The sequence below is a fragment of the Lepisosteus platostomus genome, chromosome 3, assembly GCF_059453375.1.
Source record: "Lepisosteus platostomus isolate fLepPlt1 chromosome 3, fLepPlt1.hap1, whole genome shotgun sequence".
Classification (NCBI taxonomy): domain Eukaryota; kingdom Metazoa; phylum Chordata; class Actinopteri; order Semionotiformes; family Lepisosteidae; genus Lepisosteus; species Lepisosteus platostomus.
Genome location: NC_142613.1, coordinates 36,694,141 through 36,718,662, shown reverse-complemented (window position 1 = coordinate 36,718,662; position 24,522 = coordinate 36,694,141). Strand labels below are relative to the sequence as shown.

Genomic DNA, 24,522 nt, shown 5'->3' with positions numbered 1-24,522 from the left:
CAATGAATTTGAATTTAATTTTGGACAAACCCACCAAACAGAAATTTTAAATGACTGCAAGTTACCCCTTAAGTCCTTAACATTGTATCTCCATGGAAATGTAAAGAGCTTCAGGAAAATAGGAAAAAATGTTTTAAAAACGTGTGTTTTATGGTAACCTATTGTTAGTTTACCACAATCCATTAAAATATAAATTGTCAATGAAACATCTTTATTTGTAGCTTCAACCTCCCACCTAAAAGCAGCATGAAATTTGCAGCTCAATGGGTAACAAATTAAAAAAATGAAACAGAAAATATGATTGTTTCCTTGTACTCATGTTTAAAAAATGTATATCCTCAATTTTGCAGAGTATAATGTATACTGACTGCTCTGCAATGTTCTGTAAACCTTGAGCTGATCTCCTAGTTCACTATGACAGATACACATTTACATCTCAGAAACGATAAAGATACAGTATATGAAACTTCAGCTCTTGTTCAACACATCGGTGTACATATTCATTCATAATCAAATCTCTATGTTTTCGCCATAGAAAAGATCCTATTCTTTTACTGTCCCACCTCACACCTATGAATGTAAAGTGTTAAGCACAATGCCAACTACATCTTGATTTCACACCTGATATTACTCTACAATCATAAGGACAGAAATCTCAACGAGTCTATCTAATCTCCGCTCTCTGGTTCATATGCAAGTTCTAGAGCAGGGAACTCTTTTAAAAAAGGTATAATATAATCTCTATAATGTTCTGTGAACTTTGTGTTGATCTCCTCGTATACTGGTCGTAATTAAAAAGTAATGTATATCTGGGCATGAGACAAACTCCTTTCGTCTGTTGTTTGAAGTATGCTGAGCTCTTCTTGTAGAGATAAGAGAAGATTCCAATACGCATCAGATCTTATATTTTGCATGGGTTATGAAGTTGTAGAGAAGTATATCTCAATTTCATAATGCCTTTGGCATTTATATGACACACTTAATGAAGATTTACTATTGTATTTGAAGTTATTAAAGAGATGCACTGCTTTGAAATTATAAAGCATCTTAGGCTGCAACTGTTAACATCTTCTACATCCTAAAAAATGTCTTTTGTCCATTTTGGAAAATTCCATATGAGCTTTATTCTGCTTCTTGCAATTGGTGTGTGTCTGTGAAACGAGGAAAAGGTCTGAGAAGATATGATGTTCAATGGAACAAAACGGTTTCAGGTAAGGCAGTGTCAACATCCTGTGACAAGTGAAAGGCAACTTGGCACACTGTGGTGCCGGGAAGGGTCAATGACTGAAAGAGCGTGACTGACAGGACCAACAAGTTCAAAAACCCCAGGCTGGCATGAGAACTGAGCAACATCCGACAGAGCTTGTGAAAAATATATATGTGCTTGAAAGCTCTTGAGCTGCTAGGCCACCTTGCGTGACATTGGCAGTAGTCAGACACTGCACAAAATCCCAACACAGTCGGACACGCTTAAGGAAAAATGAATACATATGAACGTTCATTTATTTATATCATTGGGTCAAACCAGGTTTTCATACACTGAAATAAGTTTGTCCTGGAATGAGCAGACCAGCAGCTTGGCAGAAACCACATACTTCAGAAACATAAGTATGATCAATGAGGACAATGAGGAATGGAGCAAGATTTCTCAGACTGGAGAAAGGAATATTCTAGATTCTTGCTCAAATCTTCTACTATCCTGGTCTAACCCAGCCAAGACTGACTGGGCAGCTAATGAGAAAACTAAGGCTAGCCCTTTAAGCTGCTGTATCATGATTACTAAAAAAAAATGTAAATCACAGAGCTGAACTGAAAAGTGAAGCTTACTTGTCATCCTTCTCATAAATATTAAGACCTAGGGCATCAACTCCCAGCCAGAGGTCTGTTCCTTTTTTGTTTTTGATGTCAAAGTAGTTTACTCCATACATCTCCAAATCCTGGGCAATCTTCAGGTATTCCAACATGGCATCTTCCCTGTTCAAATATAAGTAACATTGAAGTGACTGGTTGTAAATTCAAAGCTTTGCCTGTTAAGCGTAAACATTATTTTGAAAGGGTCCCAGTCTGTAAAGCAAAGCCAATTCAGTCTTAATCATAAATATTATTTATAACATTATTCTCCAATAACAGGAAAGGATTAATATTTTCATTGCAGATGGTTTTACTTTTTTCATTGCTTTTCAAATTAACTAGCATAATAAAAACATATATAATTATTATTACCAGACATCATAGCTCTCATTATAAAATCGAAGTTTTCCACTCCCATAATACACAGCACACATTAAAACTCAAGAAGATGCAAGGTCCTTTTTGAGATGCTTGTGTGTAAATACCGGTCTGGGTTATCTTCTTGGGTAAAAACCTTTTTATTTTTAGGTCATTATCCTGAATCTCAATCTCATTCACTTACTGGATTATTCAACAACATTGGTGCAAGAACTCAATTATCAGCAACAACTTTTATGACCCGTGTGAAGGGAGTATGTAGCATGTCATCAAACACAGGCTCAACGCTTTACTCAAGAACAACGTAACGAGAAGAAGGGTGACTGCTGGGCGCAGTTATGGCATCTCAACCTACTTCAGCATTCCGCGATGTTCTTCATGCCACACCTGAATACGTTCTTCCCACTGCTCTCTGGAAAGCTTGTGCTGTTCCAGAACACTGCAGAGAGAAAGACCAATTAATAAGGAATGAAATGAAAGCACAGTGGCTGTGTGTGGTAGTGGTGGTGGGGGGAATTAAAAAAATAGGCAAAGAAGAAAGGAGACCCCCTCTTGAGAGGCTGGAAGAAGTTCGAGCCCATTCAATCGCATTAAAGCACAACGCACAGGGCCCCAACACTCACCGCTGAGGAAGAAGACGGTCTGATGCCAGGTATCCAGATTTGTGAACTTCCTTAGAGAAGTCCCCATACTTGGCTTGAACTGCATAGGAGGCCAGGAGAACAGCAGTCTCTGGGGGGCAGTAGACCTCGTCACTGAGGATCCCCTCCTTCACCTGCAGGAAGAACAGCTTCTGGGTGATGTCCTGGATCAGCTCCTCGGAAACGTCCTCGGGGAAGAATTTGGCACGGAATTTGAACTGAAACGGGTTTTCCTTCTTCACATCCTGCGCCGATACCTGGACGACAAGAGAAAAGATAGAGAAAGAAGAAAGAGAGAGGAGTAGTTTTGCTTCCTAAGTTGTTAGGGTTTTTTTCAAGTGAAAAGAAAAAATAAACAGATCTTGGCACAGACTGAGCAAGTCCTGAAACACGAGACCCTTTTTGTTTTCGGGGTTTAACAAGTTTAGTTTTTGCTTCCTACTTATTCACTTCCTGAAAGAGGAGAACAAAATATTTGGCAAGAAACCACAGATTTTTAACATAAACAGGACAAACAAGCAACAGATTTTATATCACAACAAAATCAGCAACATTTTTAGTTTTGATTCATTTTAAAGGAAGAGAAAATGAAAAACAAACTGGGAGAATTAGGAAAAGTGTAAGCAATATTCAAGTACAGAAAATACTCATTAAGAATGTTGGTTAAACCGGCCATGAACAGGTTAGTTTTGGCTTACTTATCCATTTTCACTCTTACAAATTATTGCAAGCATATAGATTACTTATCAAAGCATTATTGTGATTTTTTCCCAAGGTTGAAAGCTGCACTACTACTGCACAAGATGGGAAACTGCTCTAAAAAGAAAAAAATCCCTCAGTTTAGCATATGCAATGCGCGTTTTGAAAATACTTTGTCCTCTAAGATGCTAAAATCTGAACAGTTGTGGTAATCACCATCAGCACAAGGGATAATCATATTATATGATGCAATGTTTCTTTTCAGTTGTGGTCCTTTTAATTAATAAAAAAATCTTCAGAATATATTTTTCAGCACAGCAATCATGAGATCCTGGTGATTGTGTGACATTTGAACTGGTATCGCTCCTGCTGTGGCACTGTCACATCATGGCCCAACCCCATGACAACACATTTATCTCGCTTAGGAAGACACACCTGCTCAGAGTGATTTGATATTGTTGGGAAAAAAAAGTTTGAAAATATATTCAAAGTAGAGAATGAATGGCAGGCCTTGTGCTCTCAACAAATAACTGTACCAGCTAAGTACATTATAGCAATTCTGAGCCCATTTCCCTCACGGGATCAAGAAAGTATCTATCTATCAAATGTGAATTTCTTTGAAAGTCAAATTAAATCTGATTACCAAATTTATCACCCATTGACCCTAATATAACAGTCCAGCTTTGTCTCCCAGCCAAAAGTCCTTAAAAAAAAAAAACACCAAACCTGGGAATAATTTGAACATTAATATATGGAGACTAAATAATAACCTAGAAAATGCATATTTCATCTAAAGTTAGGTTAAAACTAAAGCTGTAACCTAGCTTGAACCCTACCCTGAAATAAAAAAAAACACCAACTTAAATGAAACAAAACACCATGGTCAAACTGAATAGGAGCTCTCTCGGCCCCAGAACCTTCCAGTGAAACTGCTACGCTGTGTGGAACTGGCTGCTGCATCAGCACAAAGCTCTCCACAATCAAACATGAACAAGCACCAGCATTTGGCCAAAGGTTAGAACAGCTACTATCTCAATGCTAACAATCACAGGAGGGAGAAAAAGCAGAATTTGAATGCTGCTAAACAAAGACACAAGAACCCTTAAAAAAATGCAGCACATTTACCTTCTTATCAAGCTTCAGCCAGGTGAGGTATCCCTTGCCGTCCATATACTGAAGTCCAAAATACCACACTTCACGTATTCCAATGGTCTTTACCACCTGCAAAGAATCACAGAACAATCCCAGAGTCATGCTACACTCCAGCTGGAGGAAAAATGTAGCACTACAAAAAGAAATACAATGGAAAAAATAGGGACACTGTGCTGTAGTTAAGTACACAAGATCCCGAGTACTTAATTATTAAAAGATCCCATGTCAAACTTCATATGAAAAGGGGTGTTATGACCTGTCCTTTATTTATTCTGGTTAAATTCTGCTTTGTCTTGAACAATCTAGTCTATTTTTTTTCGTTTATTTCAATTGGTGAAGAAATTTCTTTTTTTTAAGTGTTCTATAGCATAATGGCTGATGTGCATCACTATTCAGGGAATGCTATAAAAGATATAACAGAGCAATTATAAAAATCAATAAAGAATCGGTTGGTCAAACAACAGTAATGTTGTAATGTAGCTTAATGCAAAAGTTTCAAACCACTGAACAGTAACATTCAAATTAAAAAGAAACAGTCAACATTAAAGAATTGTTTAAGAATAGGAATAAGGCAATTGTGAGTAATGACAGTACAAAATATCTGATATGCTAAAGGGAAACTTGAAGAATTTAGTAAAATCTTGTATGTTACCACCTATTTTACAAGTTCTAAAGATACCCTTGGGAGTTCCCTCTTTAATTGCCTCAGATTTAAAAATAAGAAAACATGTCAACACATTACTTTCCCACTTTTGACAACTCAGTAATTAAAACAGGTCATTACAAATCCCATTATCGGCATGCAATAACTATACTTGTTTAATATCCTGATCCCTTAGGTATGAGGATTATAATATTAGGAGGATAAGAAAGACATTTCAGATTAACAACAACTTTCTCAAAGAATATTGCAGTGTTTTTCTCTATTCTGTTGACCTGGAGTTGTGATATAAAGACCCTATTTCCAATCTATCTGGTTTTTAGTGTATGTACTTCTCCAGTACATTCTGTTTTACATTAAGACAAGTCATTTCCTGTTCTCCTATATGGATTTAGAAATAATGGCTTATTGCATCTTCTCAACACTGCCAAAACAAACGAATTATGGCCTTTTGGCAAAGAATCAGCTGTGCCTTTCTAGTCTATATATCTTTTTCCAGTGTAGATCTCAGATTAAAGACCAAAGGGGATAAAAACAAAAACATGTAACAACATCCAAACCCTCCCAAGCTTTGAATGAGGTTCAGTTTGTTATTTTTCAGTAAATTAATACATGCAGTTGTGTATGGTGAAAATCTTTAGGTATGTATTTTATACAAGCCCTATTATCAATTATAATCAAGCAATTAACTGAAATTCGGTTCCAGATGTGTTTAAGCACCAACTGTATTTCAAGAGAAATTACTGCATCCGATCCAAAGTAATTCTATAGAATATTATTTATTGCTTTGGTAAGTCTTTCTGAACCTCCTTATCACAACAGCAAAGCACACATTCCTAGTCACAAATGGGCAGTTTTTTGGAGTATGTGCAAATATTAAAAGCACTCAGGCCAAGCCTGGTTTATCAGATTTCTACTGAATGCAAGGTTAATGCCAAAACTCAACTGAAACACTCCCTTATTGAATAAATCTCAGTACTAAATTCAGGTTCTGTAGAAAAGGGTTGGAAATTATCTGAATCCTTGGGTCCCACCACAAACAGTGTTTAACTTACAGTAAATGACAAAAACAGTCTGGCTTCACCTTAACTCTAATTAAAAGAAGCTTATAATTCAGAACACAATTGTTTTTTTTTTCATAAAGTGGTTTTGACCTCTAACTTGTAGGAAAACAAAATTGCAACTTAAAAGGACAGAACAATGAAAGATTTTATACAATTTTTGCAACTAGGAAACATCTTTTTTTCACTTCAACACTATTTCCAATTGCTAAGAAGTGACCTTTAAAAACAATTTTCAAAATGAAAGCCTTGTTGTCTTCATTTTATAATTGAGAACCCTGGAAGGAATGGAGCTCAAATGTGAGTTCCTCACTCCAATTAGTTGTTTGCTTCATTATAAGTTGTACTAAAAGTTGCTATAAAGCTCATTGTGCACTTTAATAGCATTAATAACAGGATCTAAAAATTAGCTTTATTTTAAGTTTGTTTTAGCAGCCAAACATTGACTAAGTTATGAAGGGGCCATGTTTTCATTGAGAAACCACTTTAAACATAATTTGCACATTAAACACAATTGCAAACACAAAGTCTTAAATGAAACCTAACGCAAATTTATTCAGCAATACTCGTAAATACACTCATAACTGTCCCCGCTGTTAAAAAAGTAAAGCACTTTGGGTGTGGCATGAGTCACTTCACCATGCTGCAGATTTAACGACTTTACGTCAATCACATTCAGCTAAAGCCCTGACACAACCACCTCCTTAATGAACAAAATTATTGATTGCGTCGTAACAGGCCACCTTAAGGGTATTTGCAGAATGATAAAAAGTTACTTGACTAACGCTCCAAAATGTCCTGAATACAGACCTTTAAGTTACAACATTTCTGTTATGCCAAGTTCAGTTCTAAATGGAATGCCACTTCTCCTACACCACATTAGTTATTGTATCCTCTGACTCATGCAGAGCTCCGTGGTCGGTCTCTGGATTGGCACACCCAGTCAAAACCGAGACAGCAAAACTGCTCTCAAGATTCCACTCATCTAAACTGCTGCAATTCAAGTGCAACCTGTTCTGTGAAGCGCAAACATTCATCAGGACAGGAAAAGGGCTCTCAACTGCTAAATTCACATAGGGAAAATTATGTCAAAATTATGAAGGGTTTCAAGCATACATAAATGTATATGTTTCAATTAGCAACGCACACAGTGATTTAGAAGAGGAACAGGTAAAGGTTTATTCCATCCTGAAAGGAAAAGAGACAATGTTTAGGCTTCTTCAGGCATGGAGTGATTAAGAAGAGCAACTGTATTATAATCTATTCCTATTACAAAAAGATAATTAAAGGTGTTACTGAGACATCTTCCACTCCCTATCAGTGCAGCAGATCAACTGGAGAATTACTGTAGTATTATACAACAAAGGAGGGCTAGCTGGCCTTTAAAAAAAGAAATTGGACCTCTGTAACTTAAAAATATTTTTTGAATGCATCAGAAGGGATAGGCTGTCATTCCTCACGTTATGCCTAACCTAGCCAGGCTTCAAAGTTGTTGAAGTCCTTAGGTGTGGCTGTAGCAGGAGACAGAATGGCTTAGTAGGGCTGAGAGTGAGTTTCTAAGGTGTTATGATTGATGCAATATCTCCTCGCTACCTAGGACATACACAAAACTGATTTTATAAAGAAGGCATGCCTTATGCATCAGAGAGTGGGTGTCTTCACCATTTCCCATATTTACAAAAAAATTGAGGGGACAAAACTTAAGCACTCCCTTCTATTCACCTCTTAATGCATATATCGAACTGTTCCATAAACTGAAGTTCACATTCTCATAAACTAGCTTTTATTTTCAAAAGTAACCATACTTACTATCATATGCTTGGCCTACCTTCTAGTGGTATTAAAACCTTCAATGTGTTCCTAGGCAATACTGATCTGTTCCCAGAGCCTGTTTCTTTGTACATCAGCCCACAGGTATAATAAGCACAAACTAACCTGCACTGAATGTTCCAATCTTGTATAAAAAGGTGCTCAAACAATAGAGAACCAGTCCAAATAAAACACAGGCAGCTGCTACATTGCATTCATCATCAAAACCTCTTTTTCTTAGTACTGTACACAAAAATTGAATACGTACATTTATTCTGAGTAACTTTATACAAGACTCCCAAGCACGTTTCCCCAAATATGTGGGTATTAAAGGGAGTTAATTGCATTTCTAACAGGTTTGTCACACCCAACAAGGTTAATTACAGTCTAATTCTGTAAAATGCCACAAAGAGCAGTGTCACAGTCTGACGCACCTCAGGTAGAAAACATATGCTCGGAAGTTTGGAGTTTCAAAAACCTAGATGTTTCTTTGGAAGCCAAAGAATAGTGTGCATCCATACCATGGTAAATATTGCACATTATACTTCAGATACTAAAGCATTTACAGTTTATCTAAAGGAAACATTCAATTAAAAAAACCGAGGGAAATCCCAGTTTCACAAATTTATACCAAAAAAACTGTCATTCAGGAAAAGGTTAATTTCCGAACTCATAGCCCTGTTCGCATAAAACCTTTTACACAAATGAGCCACACGGTCCTCTGAAGCAGCAGTAGGAGCAGGATGACAGTCAATAGTATAATTACAAGTAAAATTCTTGCCTAGTTCTTATTGTTGCAAAATGACAGCTACTCTTATGTACACAAAACAAGTTTCTATCATTTCTATCACTGTGCCTTTTTGGTATTCTTGACATTTGACGAGAGTGGAAAACCTCCTTCAATCTGATCAAATCAGAAATTTGCCACTTAAACCTAAAAGTGATTTATTTTGACAAATCCTGAGTATATCGCACACCAAATATTGCATGTTCCTAATAAAACCTATTTCAGTTTGATTAAGCACTCCTACATAGGAATTGGTAGGCATGAGGTCTTGTGTACAATATGAAAGCTTACATTTCCTAAATGAGGTTTAAGATGCATACTGCATCTGCATACTGTGGTTTTCTGGCCCCACCAGTATTGAAGGTCTGCCTTGCATTGCTCCAGTGTTAAAAAAAAAAGCACAGAGGTCAATCCTTAGAAACTATTTTTTAACATCTCATTGTGATTTGAAAAGAAAAGGGCCTCTTAAATATTTGCTTTTTCTTAGATACAGCTAATATCTTCTCTCCTGCATAAGTCCTTTTTGTAAAAAGAAAAGGAATCGACCCATCCTGTACTAGCATTTTTTAAATGAATGACATGTTCCAGAGAAGAAAAGCAGATAAGAACATTTACTGCCATACATACCAGCAACCTGAGTACAATGAGGTTCTGATAAGGCAAACCAAGGAATTGAAAAGAGCCACTGAACAGTATGAACAAACCTGGTCAAAGAGCTGTTTGCCTGTAGTGTTGGGCTGGATGGCAAACTCCAGCTCTGCATCCATGGTGGTGACTCGGACATTGACCTAAAAAAGAACAAACACACAATAATTAAAAACACAGTATGTGTCTGATGTTACTTAATATTAATGAAGAGGCCTGTAGCCTCAAACACAATGAGGAAGTCAAAGTGGATCGTTTGTAAAAGGCTTTTCATATTAAACACACGTACATAAACCGGACAACTCACATTTTAATTCCACATATAAATTTTGGAATTATGAAGAAAAATCCTAGCAATGCAAAATGAATAAGGAAAGCTAAGCTTGCAGTATAGGAAGACCTGCAGTATAGGTATAGTAAATGTTTTATTTCATACTGTAGTACACATATAGTACCGCTGGTTATACAGAAGTAGAAAAAGTACAAGAATTATACTTTATATTGAAATCAGTTTAATTACCATAATCTGGAAAATAATATACTTAATAAACACAAAATGAAAAATCGTCAGAAGACATAAGGTCTTTTGAGATGCTTTTTCTGGGGAAAAGTATTTCATTACATTCTTCAGTAACTGCTCTCTAGACTTTGGACTGCTTTATGGTGTAGTTCAAGGTAAATCAATAGCCATACTTTAAATCACCCAATACAAGTACACTTTGGCCCACAGCTTTTGAAGAATGTCATTAGAGAATTTCTGGCAAAATGCAGGGCTAACAATTCAGAGATATACTCCGTTAGCTTTGCCATTATCAATTATCTAAAAATTACTTACTTTACATTACTTTGTAATCTATATAAGCAATATGGTATACAGACACTAAAGAAAAATGCAAGTTTTTACATAGAAAGTCTGAATCTAAAACCCAGATCTGAAAAACAGGCACCTCTTCATCCCTGACAAAAATCATTTAAAATTTAAATTAAAATAATTCATTTTTCTTTCCCTGCAAATCCAAGCACAGTTAATGTCTGCTTTTAAGCAAACAGGCAGGAGACAGCTTGAGTTTCCATTTCAAATTAGAAATGGAATCCGTAAATATTAAGAACAGTAACTTTATTTACATTGATTGTGCATAGCATTTGCTTTATTTTGAATTTTGAAACCGAACCCCCTTTTCTTTATTGCATAAGAAGGAAAGAAATTTGCAATACTCTTCCACATTTGTGAAGAATATTCACTCACTGCATTCAGGAAAACAGCCCATGTAGAATAAACCTCGACTGCACAGTGACATCATCACATGGATGAATGGGATCCACCATATTAACAAATGTTTCCAAAGGAGATTTTAACCCACAAAACCTGTTTTTCTCACATGTACCTGTTACCCTTAGCAACTACCAGAGAGGTTTGTTATTATTATTAATATTTGGATCGAGAGGCTGAAAAATCCACTATGTTTTCACAATTATAGCTTGGTAAAGTTTAACATAATGCTCACAGAAAATCTACAAGCACCACCCAACTGCAATAAATCCAGGACATAATGCCACAGACTTTGTATACCCTCAGTAAAGTGTTTTCTTTGAGCTTTGATACATTGTAATACATTGTCTCTCAGTCACATGACAGATTCAACAACTTATAGGCAACCTCTGTTTTGCAGAGCCCTATTGCCTTATTATTACATAATCCACCAACTGATGAGTGGGCTGACATCACTCCAGTTGAGTCCTTCTGTGTGAAGGTCAAGTGTGGTTTTACTGTAGTTTGGCTCTAAATACCTCTTTTTGAGATCTTTCCCTCATTATAATCAGTAACCATCCATCTTTCTTTGTGAACATGACAAAGCTGTTGGCTTGCAAAGAAACAGGAAAATGCCTTAAAAAGTTTATCTGCAGTGTAGCTGGTGTTGTAACATGTTCCGCTTCTAATATGTGACAAAATCCCCTTTTGTTCTCATGTGATAAGAGGATGATCTTTTACACTTTGAGTTTCAGAAGTCCGTCTCGATTTCACAGAGCTGTCCGCGTTATTCATTACTCTGTTCAGAGCACTCCCACATTCTCAGTCTAGCCTTCAGAAACAGCATGCATAATGGCTGACGTTTTATTGCATCATTTTCCAAAAGGACTCTTTCTGTTTCGACAGCCTACAGTCAGCCTACATTTTTCTTATGTACTATTCTGGCAAACCCCGAGCTATTCTCTATTTTTTTTTTCCACCACAAGCATCAATTGAAAACAAATTCAGTAATGACCCGGTGAGTAACGATTTATACAATTGACTGGAGCAATCTGAGTGAACAGAAGCAAGGTTGAAAATAAGAAGCCGTTAAGTCTGTCTTGCTCATTTGGTGGTTTGGTAGCTAAGTATACAGTCATCTTGCCGTTTCTTTAAAAGGACTTTCAGAATGGCTGGGAAGCCTGTTTCAGTTAGCCCAGAATCTTTGTGCAAAAAAAACTTTTCCAATTCAACATCCTAAACAAACTATTTTTTAAGTTTCCAATTTTGACCCTGCGTCTTTATTTCAAAGCAAAGAAAAGAAAGAGGCCCTGGGTTAACCCTATCAGTACCCTTTAGGATTTCATTTTCTTGGTTTAAGTTCACTCTAAATCCCCTACAACAATCCTCTGAGTATAGGATTTTTTTTTTCTTATCTTTGACTTCTACCTCTGAGCAGCATATCATCAGAAAATGTACAAAACATTGCCTTGGACAGTAGGGAACTGTATAAATTCCCACAAATGTCAGCAGAACAATAACTCTCTTTACTAAAGTCTGAACTCTTCAATAGACACAGCTTGTTGCAAAAGAAAGTTTGAAAGTTTTTATGACACTATATTTAAGGAAAGTACTCAAAATACACCCTCCTTTGTTTGAACATTTAGGCAAATATTTCCAGAAAGGCAGGGCTTTTAGTTCATGTTCTTTTTTTTTGTAACTGATTAAGACACGTCTCTTAAAAAAAGAACTTTGGGAAATTACTGTGAATGTATTTGTAATAGTGTGTGTGTGGGGGGGGGGGCACTGCCCAGCTTCAGATAAAACTAACCACATTCATTTATTTTCAGCAACGTAGTAAAAGTATTTTCCAATGGTGTCCCGAAACATTCACTCAGCAGAGTTCAACAGGGTTATTTAGACTATGCAAACAAATTTCACATTAAAATCAAAAAGGCTAGAAGCCCAGTGTACTTGCTAAAAAAACTAAATGAAAACTGATGTTAGAGATTACCAACAGTGCCTTAAACCTATGCTTTTTGTTTCTGTTTCAGAACTGGAAAAAGTATTGATCAGAATTAAATCACTGTGCACCAGACTTAAGTGATAATTCAGCGTTATGAAGGAATATGTAAAAAGTTATTTCAAACCCACAGCTAAGGCTGCATTCATCAGTTTCAGGCAGCACATCGAACCTGACACTTAGCATAAGCAGGCCTTCAGGAAAGCATTCCAACCCCTGGGAAATCTTATCCAGAAAAAAAAGTCCATTAACATAGTAACACAAAGGCTTCCTTTCACATTCGCATTCCCAATGGTCTCTTTCTGGCAGTAGGGCGTGCATTTATAACATTGCGAATATTAATGGAGAGACTTCCATCTGCATTGGCAGGTTAAGACCCACAAACAGAGAAACTGTGGATGGTGAAAAAGACTGAATGCGACATGAAGAACTAAGATTATGTGGAAGACTTTCCTAGTGCACAAAAGATCAGTTTATATCAAAAGAAAAACTGAAGCCTTTTAATTTTTGCCTCCATACATGATTAAGCAACATTTTTCAACTCTTTTAAAGAAAGATGCATATACAGCCAGAGACCTGAGGCTTAACAAGGTTATTGGAAATATTTCAATAATGTTTACCGACATACTGAGATGTGCACACAGTAAGCCTTGAAGGGATACTACACAGTCATTTCACGGTTTCATATAAACAGGCGAAACTGGAAATATAGCACAAACCTAACATACAAAATCCCATCCTCCCTTCATTTATAAAAACAGACGAAGAGAGAGGGAGCGTGTCTTTATTAGATCTTGCCACAGGAAATGATTTCATAATGGAAATGTTAGTAAGCTAAAATTCAAACTGCCACCACTGCTTAGACAACCTAATCTAACCAGTGAGCCAGAGCACGGTGCATGTACAGTATACACAGCCTGCCAGGCTAAACATCTGGACACAGAGACCTTACAAGAGAAGTATATATCACTATAGGAAAAATAACTGAGATCTAACCACCTACTGCAAGTGATTTGACTATAGGACTCAGAGTGTATATTCAAACAAATTAAATACACAAAGTTAAAAGCAAATATTTAATATCACTAGAAGTCCTTTTTTTAATGCCTTCATTTTTTATACTGTATCTATGGGTATATTAAAACCTATCAAAAGTACTGCTTCAGATAATGTGCAAGAGTATTAGAATGCACATAACATAATAGGTTTCTTCTACATTTGGAACAGGAATTAGGACATGAGGTCTTAGTAGCAGCAACTTTAAGCTTGCAAACACAATTGATTGTTTTGTCCCAATTGTTTCCAATGATATTTTATCAACGTAACAAATAACAAGAAAGTAATCCATTTCCCCTGGGGAATGATGCCGAAATTCATTTTGACGGAAGCATTGCATCTAGACCTCACGCTTAAGGATTTAATGCTTTTAAGGATTCTGTGCAAAGTAACTGCCCAAAGAATTCTTCTGATTTACTGTGGGTTAGTGAGACACTATGGAGGCTCTCTCATAATATTGCTTGCTACAACACCAAAACAGTACTTGTAATTGCTTCCAGACGCTTTTCGTCAAGTTTTTATTTTTATTCAGCTTTCTAATGTGTACCCACAGAGTCTCCTGTATTGCCAGACCTGTTAGCAGCTGGCTGATTCACACCCACATGCAACAGGTGTTCAAACCGATATTTAGGTAAAAAAACTAAGCGCACACCTGGGCACAAGATGTGTTGTGGAAGTCTGAAACAACCTACCCAGCTCTGTTTTTGTTGAAGCTGATGCCCTGGCTTCTATTAAGAAATGATTGGGAGGAGATCCTTGAGCCCATTAGCTACTAACTACCAAACAGACCAGGTAGACCAAATGTCATCCTCTTGTGTGTAACCCTTCTTATGTTTGCTGTAATGAGACACACAGGATTGAAAGGCATTTAAGCTTCACTCTTTTTGCTTTTTCGGTGTTTGCAATCCGATGAATGCTATGAACCATCGCCACTGCAGAACAAACTTGTTCAAAAATGTTTTTTTTTGTGTGTATTAACACACAACAGTAACCTGTTCTAGCAATTCTCTCTCTTCAGATCTTGCTGCGCTGCACCAGAAAACAATGACGTAGTCTGTCCCGGATTCCGCACAGAAAAGGGCACAGCCCTCCTCGATTCTTTTGTCAGCCTCTCCCCCCACTATTACGTAATAAATCTGTGGTGTACACTTCCTCAGGCATCGGTTCATGTTTGGTCATTCTTTCAGTGCACCGAGAACAATTAATTTTTCTGCTGTTTCAGTGATTGTATTCCTTTAATTATACTCCTGTTTTGCTTTTACTTGCTGGATTCATTTACACTTTTTGCGAGATACATTTATCAATGGGACTACATTTTGTTTTCTGTATGATGGGCATCTGACAAGACCAGACACAGGAACTGGATTCATCATGCAGTGATTCATACATTATTCCAAGTGTTGAAATGTTTAGTATGAGGACTTGTATTTTTATGGTTATTGTAACAGCCAAGGGTCTGGCCATTTTTCTTCTTTTACTATAGGAAAAGAAAAAATTTGTTCATTTGTTTATTCAATGTAAAGATCCAAAAGTCTCTGGATGGACTAAGACAGCTGAGTTAACTTATTTGCTACTTACAGTAGTTACAACAATTCTTCAGACTAGATCTTAAGTATTCTCTTTTCTTCTCTGGGTTGCCTTTTGGGATGGTAAAAAACTATATTCTAAAGTGTTATATCCATATAGAAGACCTTAATTAGTCTGTGTTAATAATTAGCTTCAAAAAATGAACTTTGAACATATACTTAAAATGCTGAGCTATAAAGCAGAATGCATTATATTAAGCTGACAAAGTTAGTCTTCGATCACAGGTTATAGGTAAGAAGTAATTAGAAAAAAAAGAATTTAAGTCTACAATTTTAGTTTCCATTATGAAAGAAGCATGAATGAATTCATATAGGATTCATATGCTGGAAAATAATTATAGCTGAGAAATTTCTGACTGAGCTATCAATGGTGCAAAGACACCACCTGAGAGATTATGACTGGACACCTCTAAGTCTGAATCCCTCCTAAAAGGTGCAGACTGGAAGAACATTTCTAATTAGCAAGCCGAACAGTTCAGGTGCACAAGTTCAATGGAATTATTCCAGACAAGTGAGCTGTTAATAAAATCCACTATTTGCATATCATAACACCATTCTAATTAACTAGAAATCCAGATTGTAAAACATTTATTTAGAAATCCATACCATATTCATAACATCATATTTAAAGCAAAAAATCCTAGATATTTAAAAAAAGGAGTGTGCTCAACTACACATCCAAAAAGATGTTCACTTATAGTGAAGACCCCAAGTCAGGATGATATTGTTAATGAGCAAAAACCTCAATCACAGCCTCAAGGCCAGAATCGAGAAAGAGCAGGTTGGAACTTGCTTTAAGGGTGGTTAATGAGTATATTTTAGGGCACAGGGGTAGCCAAAGATCATTCCATTACTAAATAGGCAGCAGTAACCTCAAGAGTTATGCAAGATTTTGACCCCACACTATAAAAGACTCAATCCTTAACTAAACAAGGAGTCCTGGGGCTGTAAAAATTGGCTTTTGCAGTGTTTCACAGTATCCATGGGAACACTTCCTAAATACAAAGCCATATAGCAATAACCTACAGTTTTGAGACTTGAGTTAACTTTTCTAATACCTTAACATATTTCAACTATTTAGAAAAAGAAACTGAAAAAAGATACTCTGTCCGATTAAGCCAGTTTCAAACATCCAAAGTTCTCATTTGCAAACAAGAGTATAACTCCCAATTCACACAGAAAGCAGAGGTACCCGTAATTAAAACTCTAAATCATACCAGCATCTTTTGGCAGCATTCAAACCTCCCCGTGTTGGGGACACGGAGCTATTTCAGAGACCTTGAGTACAAGCAGGGTCACAGCAAGCAACAGGCACTTAGCAGGATACACCCTGGATAGGGCACCAGTGAGAAAGTGGATAGATGGAGAGCACAAGCACATAATGCAGCACCTTCACCTAGACAGAGCAACTACCATGAGACTGCATACAGCTGCTGAAGCAAGTGCGATCATTTGTACACTATACATACCTAAAAGCGAACCAACCATTACCTTACAATAAATAATTAATTGAAACAAATGACGACAATGGGTTGGGATACAAAGAAAAACCTGAACACAACAGTAAATTAAAGCCACACCTTGCGTTAAGTCACTTAGATATTCTGGTGTTTTGCTTAGGACAGCAGGATAAACAAACGGTTCATTGAAATACTATTTAAAACCCAACATTAGTTCCAACACAACCTGCAGCACTGTGACAGCGTTACTATTTGCGCTACTATTTGCAAATGTTTTCTATCCATGAATTGATATTTTAAAAAAGGGAAATCCAGGTTCAAAATAAACATTAGGCCAGCTCTGGCTAAGATATCATTTCTTTCTTTGTTATGCAGCTTTTGAAAAGAAAAGGTAAATGTCACTTATGGCAAGAAACCTGGTGCGTTGAAGTCGCAGATCTTCATTTAAGCGATCACTACCTGGCATGCGCAATAGGGGTTTGCATAATAATAATAATTATTTACACTTATATAGCGCTTTTCTGGACACTCCACTCAAAGCGCTTTACAGGTAATGGGTACGCCCCTCCACCACCACCAATGTGCAGCATCCACCTGGATGATGCGACGGCAGCCATAGTGCACCAGACCGCTCACCACACATCAGCTATCAGTGGGGAGGAGAGCAGAGTAATGTAGCCAACTCATAGATGGGGATTATTAGGAGGCCATGATTGGTAAGGGCCAATGGGAAATTTGGCCAGGACGCCGGTTGTGAGTTGCAGGGTGATATGGCTGCTGGCATACAAACAGCAAAGATATTTTATATTGTTAAGTAACACTGATGCAATGCAGCAGTAATTGATGATATGCGATATAATAAGGTAAGAAAAAAGAAACATCCTATTCTCTCCAAAAACCCTCCCCAGGTACAGGAAGTCTTGAGTAACCTTTGCCTTGTGGGGACCGGAATTACTGCATTGATTGATGCTGGAGTTTCTGCATTACCAGGTGTAGCATATCCGAAAACACGGTCAACTCACTGTGCAGGTGACCGTAATGCCCATCCCAACAAACACTAATTCCCCTCCACACACATTATTCCACTGTTACCACCAAAGAAATGTTCTTTCCTAGTACAGACCTCCATGACCTCTTTTGGGTTTATTACTTCTTGCATGTATGCCATTGCCAAATGAGAAAGAACCAGAGTTAAACAAAAAACCCAATCTACAAATACATGGGGGAGTTGTCATCCATGCCAAGTGCAGCCTGGGACACCTGATTATTATAATCATGTATATATAGTGGATGGATACAGTATACTGCTTCACAAGCCATCAACAAGGCAGTGCCTCTGAATCTGACTGTCCTGTCATTGGATACATACACATGGTTAACTGGATCCAGGGTGGTCATGGGAGCATTCTGCTTGTCGGCAGTAGAGTTAAGTGTGGATGGTTGGACCCTGATTGCCCCATCGACCTCCTGCTGCGACCTTCCAGCCACAGACATTCCCAGAGGAGCCCTTCTCTCTCATGACCTGTGTAACCTGTGACCTCTAAAAATTGTGTAACACAGGAGCACACATCTCTGCACGTATACACACACACCAGCACATTATTATTTTTTTTACTACATGGGCTTCTGCATTTTTGGCATTTTATACTCAATATGTAATGCAGAGTGCAAAAAGAGGATGTGGGTGCTATGATTTTTGAATAAGCTAACATGTTTTAATACCTATTGCAAGGTTTTGACTCTCGCGGGTCAGTGAAAAAAAAACTCCCAGGGTGTTTCCCGAAAGGAGTAGGAGTGTTAGCCCCACTGTCCTGGCTAAATTTTTCCCTCTACTTGTTATCACTCATGGCTTACCATAACCCCCACCTATGTATTGGCTCCATTACCCTGTTCTCCTACCCACCGATACCTGATGTGTAGTGAGCATACTGGCGCACTTCTGCTGCTGTCACATCATCCAGTTAGGGGCTACAAACTGGTGGTGGAGGGGAGTCCCCATTTCCTGTAAAGTGCTTCAGGTGGAGTGTTGCAGCACATTTGTTTTGCCCATCACATCACAGGTTCCATCAACAAACCCGTTATGAAAGTGAAACAGAAATGCTCTTAAATCATTGTGCTTGGTTTTTCTCACCTTTTAATCCAGTGCCAGCAGGTATTCGAAATACGTTCTTATGTTCTAAATTTCAGCAGCATCAATACTGATACACTGAGTGTGACAGTATTTTTGCAGCAGAAACATAAATTGGATGTTACAATTTTCTTACCCAGGAGCAGAATCTTGCTTTTGGAAAGAGGTTTTTAGCCTCACTCTGATATTCTATATTACTGAATAATTTATCCAGTGCTCCCAAGCTCTACCCTACGATGCCTTTCGATAAATCACTTTTAAAAGACAAAGATTTTGCATGGACAAGGTAAAGTAGATAAATCCATGCAAGTTTAATTATCCACTGAAAACCATCATCTAAGCCATACTTAAAAGCAAAAATATTGATTAGTGTATGAGCATAAATCTGGATGTATTAGAACAGCCCTTGCAGTGCTACATGTCATGTAATCATTAATATTGTAAAGAGGAAAAAAAAACAGGCCCACACAGAGAAGAAAGGCTATAAATGAGTTCATCTTTGACAACAAAACATCAAATTGTATTAAAGCAGTTGAATAAGGAACAGATATGTTGACGTCTCACAGCTATCAGTGATTCAAGATGTGAGGAACTACAGAATAGAACACAAAATCCATTCTGTAAGGCATATAAATGAGACAAATGTGCTGTAGGTTATCCTCTGACAACAACTATTGTCATGCCAACGAATGTTAGAAAATGACAATTTAAGGACAAAAGAATAAGAGGCAGAGGTCACACTAAAGTTACTGATAAATTATATCACTACATTTATATTCTTGTTGGCTTAGCCAGCAGCCATATCACCCTGCAACTCACAACTGGCAACCCACTGAAGCTAAGCAGGTGTGAGCCTGGTCAGTACCTGGATGGGAGACCTCCTGGGAAAAACTAGGTTGCTGCTGGAAGAGGTGTTAGTGGGGCCAGTAGGGGGCGCTCACCCTGTGGTCCATGTGGGTCCTAATGCCCCAGTATAGTGATGGGGACACTATACTGTAAACAGGCGCCGTCCTTCGGATGAGACGTAAAACCGAGGTCCTGACTCTCTGTGGTCATTAAAAATCCCAGGGCGCTTCTCGAAAAGAGTAGGGGTGTAACCCCGGTGTCCTGGCCAAATTTCCAATTGGCCCTTACCAATCATGGCCTCCTAATACTCCCCCTCTATGAATTGGCTACATTACTCTGCTCTCCTCCCCACTGATAGCTGATGTGAGCGTTCTGGCGCACTATGGCTGCCGTCGCATCATCCAGGTGGATGCTACACATTGGTGGTGGTGGAGGAGAGTCCCCATTACATGTAAAGCGCTTTGAGTGGAGTGTCCAGAAAAGCGCTATATAAGTGTAAGCAATTATTATTATTATTAATTAGCATATCGTCTTTAAAAAGCAGAAACTCCATTTGGACCTAAAACTATTTTTATATAATTATTGGGACAAGAACAATTATAAGCACACATTCCTGCTTTTTCCAATAGAAGGCAAAAAGTTGTGGAATAGTTTTGATTTGACTGCATGAGATTAATCCCTCAGTTTAATTACTGAAACTACTTATGGAGAATTAGTAGCATAAGAGATTACACTCTGATTGATACAATGCCAGAACATAAATCCACTTTTTCGCACACATTTCTTCTTCCTTTCTCTAGATGGATTTATCAATCACGTTACTAAGCATTTTGTTGAAGGCTTCTAACAGAAAGTACATACTTATTCATTTAAATACGTTTATTTAACTGTTCTTTATTTACCCATTAAATGCTCTCCGTTGCAACTTGAACAACAAAGAGTATTAAACTCTGAGAGGGATAGCCTTGGTGTAATCAATTTAGTAGAATCTAACAAAATAAACTTATTTTTCATTTTATTATTTTCAGAATGTCTTGTGAGGATAAACACAAGATATTTCTAGAATCAGACAGAATATGAAACAAAGATCAGCCTTGTTTTTAATTAAGTCCCTGAATGCTCTAGTTTCACTGAACATCAATCTTGTATTAACAACCTCTGCAATCTTTCTGAGGAACTGTCAGGGAATGTTGAACTAATCTGGAAATACTTCAACCAAAGCACACAGTATCCTTATCTCTACTTGAAGAAAAACAGGGCATCCTGAAATTCACATCTGAGCAATGATTCCTCATATACTGTACCTATGGAACCTTATTCAAAACAAGTAAAAACATTTGTATATGCAATATTATACTGAAATGTAACTTTAATCATGTAATATCAGTAACATATTAATGACATTAAATATAATTATATTAATTTATACTTTATAATGTGGCAATAAACTGTGGAAGGCAAGATGCTACATGATCTTAACTGGACTTCAGAATCCAAAGAAAAGCCACACATCTGGTCCTTCCATAAAATACTGCTCATTCCTTGCATACACATTTGCTAAATAGCTTACCTTTGCATGTGTTGGCTCGAAATGTCCTTTAAATCACTGATCAAACCTATTTTGTCTCTTTCAGCTCAGAAATATAGAATATCCAAACATTATTCTAAAAGTCTAATAAATATGATGAACTATCTTAAGTCTTTTTCTATAAAGATTAAGTTGTTTAACTGCTTTTCTTTTATACTTTTCAATTTAGACATATTAAACATTACACACATCTTGATACACATTATTATATAGCAGAGTTTCAATACTGTTTTCAAATAATTCATTGTTAAAAGAACGTGATTTAAGCTATAAACTTTAATATATTAATATAAAGAGTATGACATTCATTGAAGAATATCCTAAATACACGGATATACAAACTCGTTTTTTTGTGTAATAAAATACGTTCCATCAGGGTATTGTTTGATAAATGAAAGCACTTACTGGCTTTGGCATATTCGGTTCCCTGTAAATGTTCCACCAGAGGTTCAGTGAAGTTTTCTTTCAATACTCTGGGCCAAACGCGGACGACTTCTCCTCCGAAATCCTCCTCTTGAAAAAATGTAGAGGAATAAGTTTGAGAGACCTCAGAAACGATCAGAAGAAATCTGTTCTTCCGTTCAGCTTGTGTAATGTGACAGAAAATCAGGTAAACCTGTGGGATATACGTTTATGAATCATTATTAAGTATATAACTCCTGATTAGAAACGGGCCTCACCCAAATGAAAAAAAGACGTCCGACAGTGTGTAACACCACTAGTTAAAGGTCGCTCAGTCTCCACCCTTTTTGGTAAATACTTACCTCAGCACCTCCAAAGGTGTGACCCTTGGACGCACAGAAATAAATTCAACCAAATATATCGCCACCATTAATAAATGTAAGGGCTACCGTGATAGAAAACTTAAAATACATGAAGCGAAAACCGAAAGTACTCCGACGTCCTTGCGTTTTATAGACACACTGTAACAAAACGTACGGAGAAAGACTGAAGTGCTACTTCACAGGAGAAATGATTACCAATGGTTACATTCGATCCCGTCCTTGAAATTCACAAGCTACAGGACTAAAAAGTGTTCGTGCTTAATATTCTATACAAGCAAATCAGCTTTACAATAATACATTTTCAATACGAAAGAAAATGTAAGTATCGATATATCCGTACATTTAGTTCTTTAAGTTTATGCAAAGACATACAGACAGATACTAGTAACAGATTTCTTTCATTTTCCTTCAAAATAACGTCTTACTTAAAATGGCACGTATACAGTAACTTTTTTTTCTCCAGATCAAGCCTGCGTGATAAATCTAAGAGCTTCATTTGAAGAGGAATACAATCATTTTAAGGAAAAGCCATCATATTTTAAACCTTGATGCGTCATTTTTTTTTACCCAAATGGTTGAACAATTGACAGAAAATAATCTGGTTTACCTAACCTTCAGCAGTTAGCCACAGCCCACAATAATCCCTGTAACACCTGTTGAGAGATTTCCTTTGAAAACCTAACAAGTGCAAAACAGAGCGGTGTAACATAACCTCCACCATCCCGCTAGACTTTACGAAAACATTAAAGTATTCGCTTGAATATAACTTAATAAATTATCTTACCAGAAGCAGGTGTGATTTTATTAGAATCACTGACGAGCCGCAGCCTCGAAAACTCCCCTCCCTCGGCTGAAGTCAGCGGTACTGCAATATGGCTGACCCACTCATTCTGTCCTACAGTGCTCTATTCATTTCTATCTCCCTGTTCCTGGGTTCCTGTTTTGTCACCGCTGGGGCGAATCCAACAGCGACTCCTATCAGCAACAAGCTCTGACAACATCCGTGGAGCTCGAGAGAATAATTTAAATAAATAAATGAAAGTGAATAGGGAGACCCGGACACAAAGACGAAGAGTTCATGCGGCTAATGATCTCCTACAGTGTTCTTAGACTATAGCCGGCAGACGTCTGGTTGAAATGTCTGCCTCGCCTACGGCGCATATAAATAAAAAGTAACGACCGAATGAATGGTAACTTTAACAATCTTGAGGACTTAAACTTTTCGCGAACTTTGAAAATGTAATAAATAATATCTTAAGAAAGAAAAATAAACGATGAATTCATCTGATATCGAGACGTTTGTGGTTTTATGCGTTTCTATGTGCAGAAGCTGGATCCAGGGAAACCACCTTACAATAAGGCATAATACATCTTTCACAAGTTTTTGCGTTTTATCTTGTCAAGATTAGAAGCTCCTCTGAAACAAATGATGTTGTACACAGCACTATCAGTACAAGGCCTGTTTTAATTTAAAGGGTGTTGAGCAGTGACTTTCGTTACCATGTGTGAATTGTTTACTCACCATAGAAAGGTAAAAATCAATCATCTCCAATAATCACATCAATCATGGCTGAAATAGAACATGTCTGTCATGTCAAGAAATATTAGTTGCAATTATTAGGTTCATAAAACTAGAAGTAGTAAAGTAAACATACTTCTTGTGGTAGAAACAGCCACAATATGACTGATAATAAGAAACCCACAGGCAATGTAATACAGACTTTCACTGAATAGGTTCTCTTTGGCAGAATTGTTAGTCTACTTTTAGAGGTGATAAACCTCTACCGTAGCTCAAATAACCATTTAGTGACCTGTAAACATAACAAAAAGAGTTAATTTTTTCCTTGAAATTCCTTGGATTTCTGAAGAAGAAAATGTGATCATCACTCAATCCTTTCAGAAATAATTAAATGGTGCAGGACCTAAAAAAGAATGGTTTACACAAATGTTATCATAATATATTGAATATTTACATATGTAAGATATAAAACTACAAACCATGAGTATTTTTATGTTAAGTATGTTGATGTGTATTACACAAATACTAGAATAAGAAACTTCTAGAGGTTTATGTAAAACATCTGAGGATTTGTTAGAGTACCACAGAACTACAAACATTAGAGGATTAAAGCTGAAAC

At 37.1% G+C, this 24,522-nt stretch overlaps 1 protein-coding gene across 3 annotated transcripts in view; it reads right to left on the bottom strand.

Annotated features, from left to right (window-relative positions):
* The window catches only part of LOC148674824 (ezrin-like), a 35,598-nt gene extending 12,279 nt beyond the window's left edge, over positions 1–23,319 (bottom strand). Inside the window, exons 1-7 of one of the 3 annotated variants that reach the window (XM_088625500.1) lie at positions 23,169–23,319; positions 22,005–22,215; positions 9,744–9,827; positions 4,695–4,790; positions 2,853–3,127; positions 2,585–2,668; positions 1,828–1,974 (exon numbers count right to left, since the gene is read on the bottom strand). In XM_088625500.1, the coding sequence (XP_088481626.1) occupies positions 1,828–1,974; positions 2,585–2,668; positions 2,853–3,127; positions 4,695–4,790; positions 9,744–9,827; positions 22,005–22,016 (698 nt within the window). In that variant the 5' untranslated portion in view covers positions 22,017–22,215; positions 23,169–23,319. Of the gene's footprint in view, positions 1–1,827; positions 1,975–2,584; positions 2,669–2,852; positions 3,128–4,694; positions 4,791–9,743; positions 9,828–22,004; positions 22,216–22,363; positions 22,388–23,168 lie in introns of those variants that run through there. The other 2 variants (XM_088625499.1, XM_088625501.1) reach the window with 2 other exon arrangements.
* Positions 23,320–24,522: the final 1,203 nt, after the last annotated feature.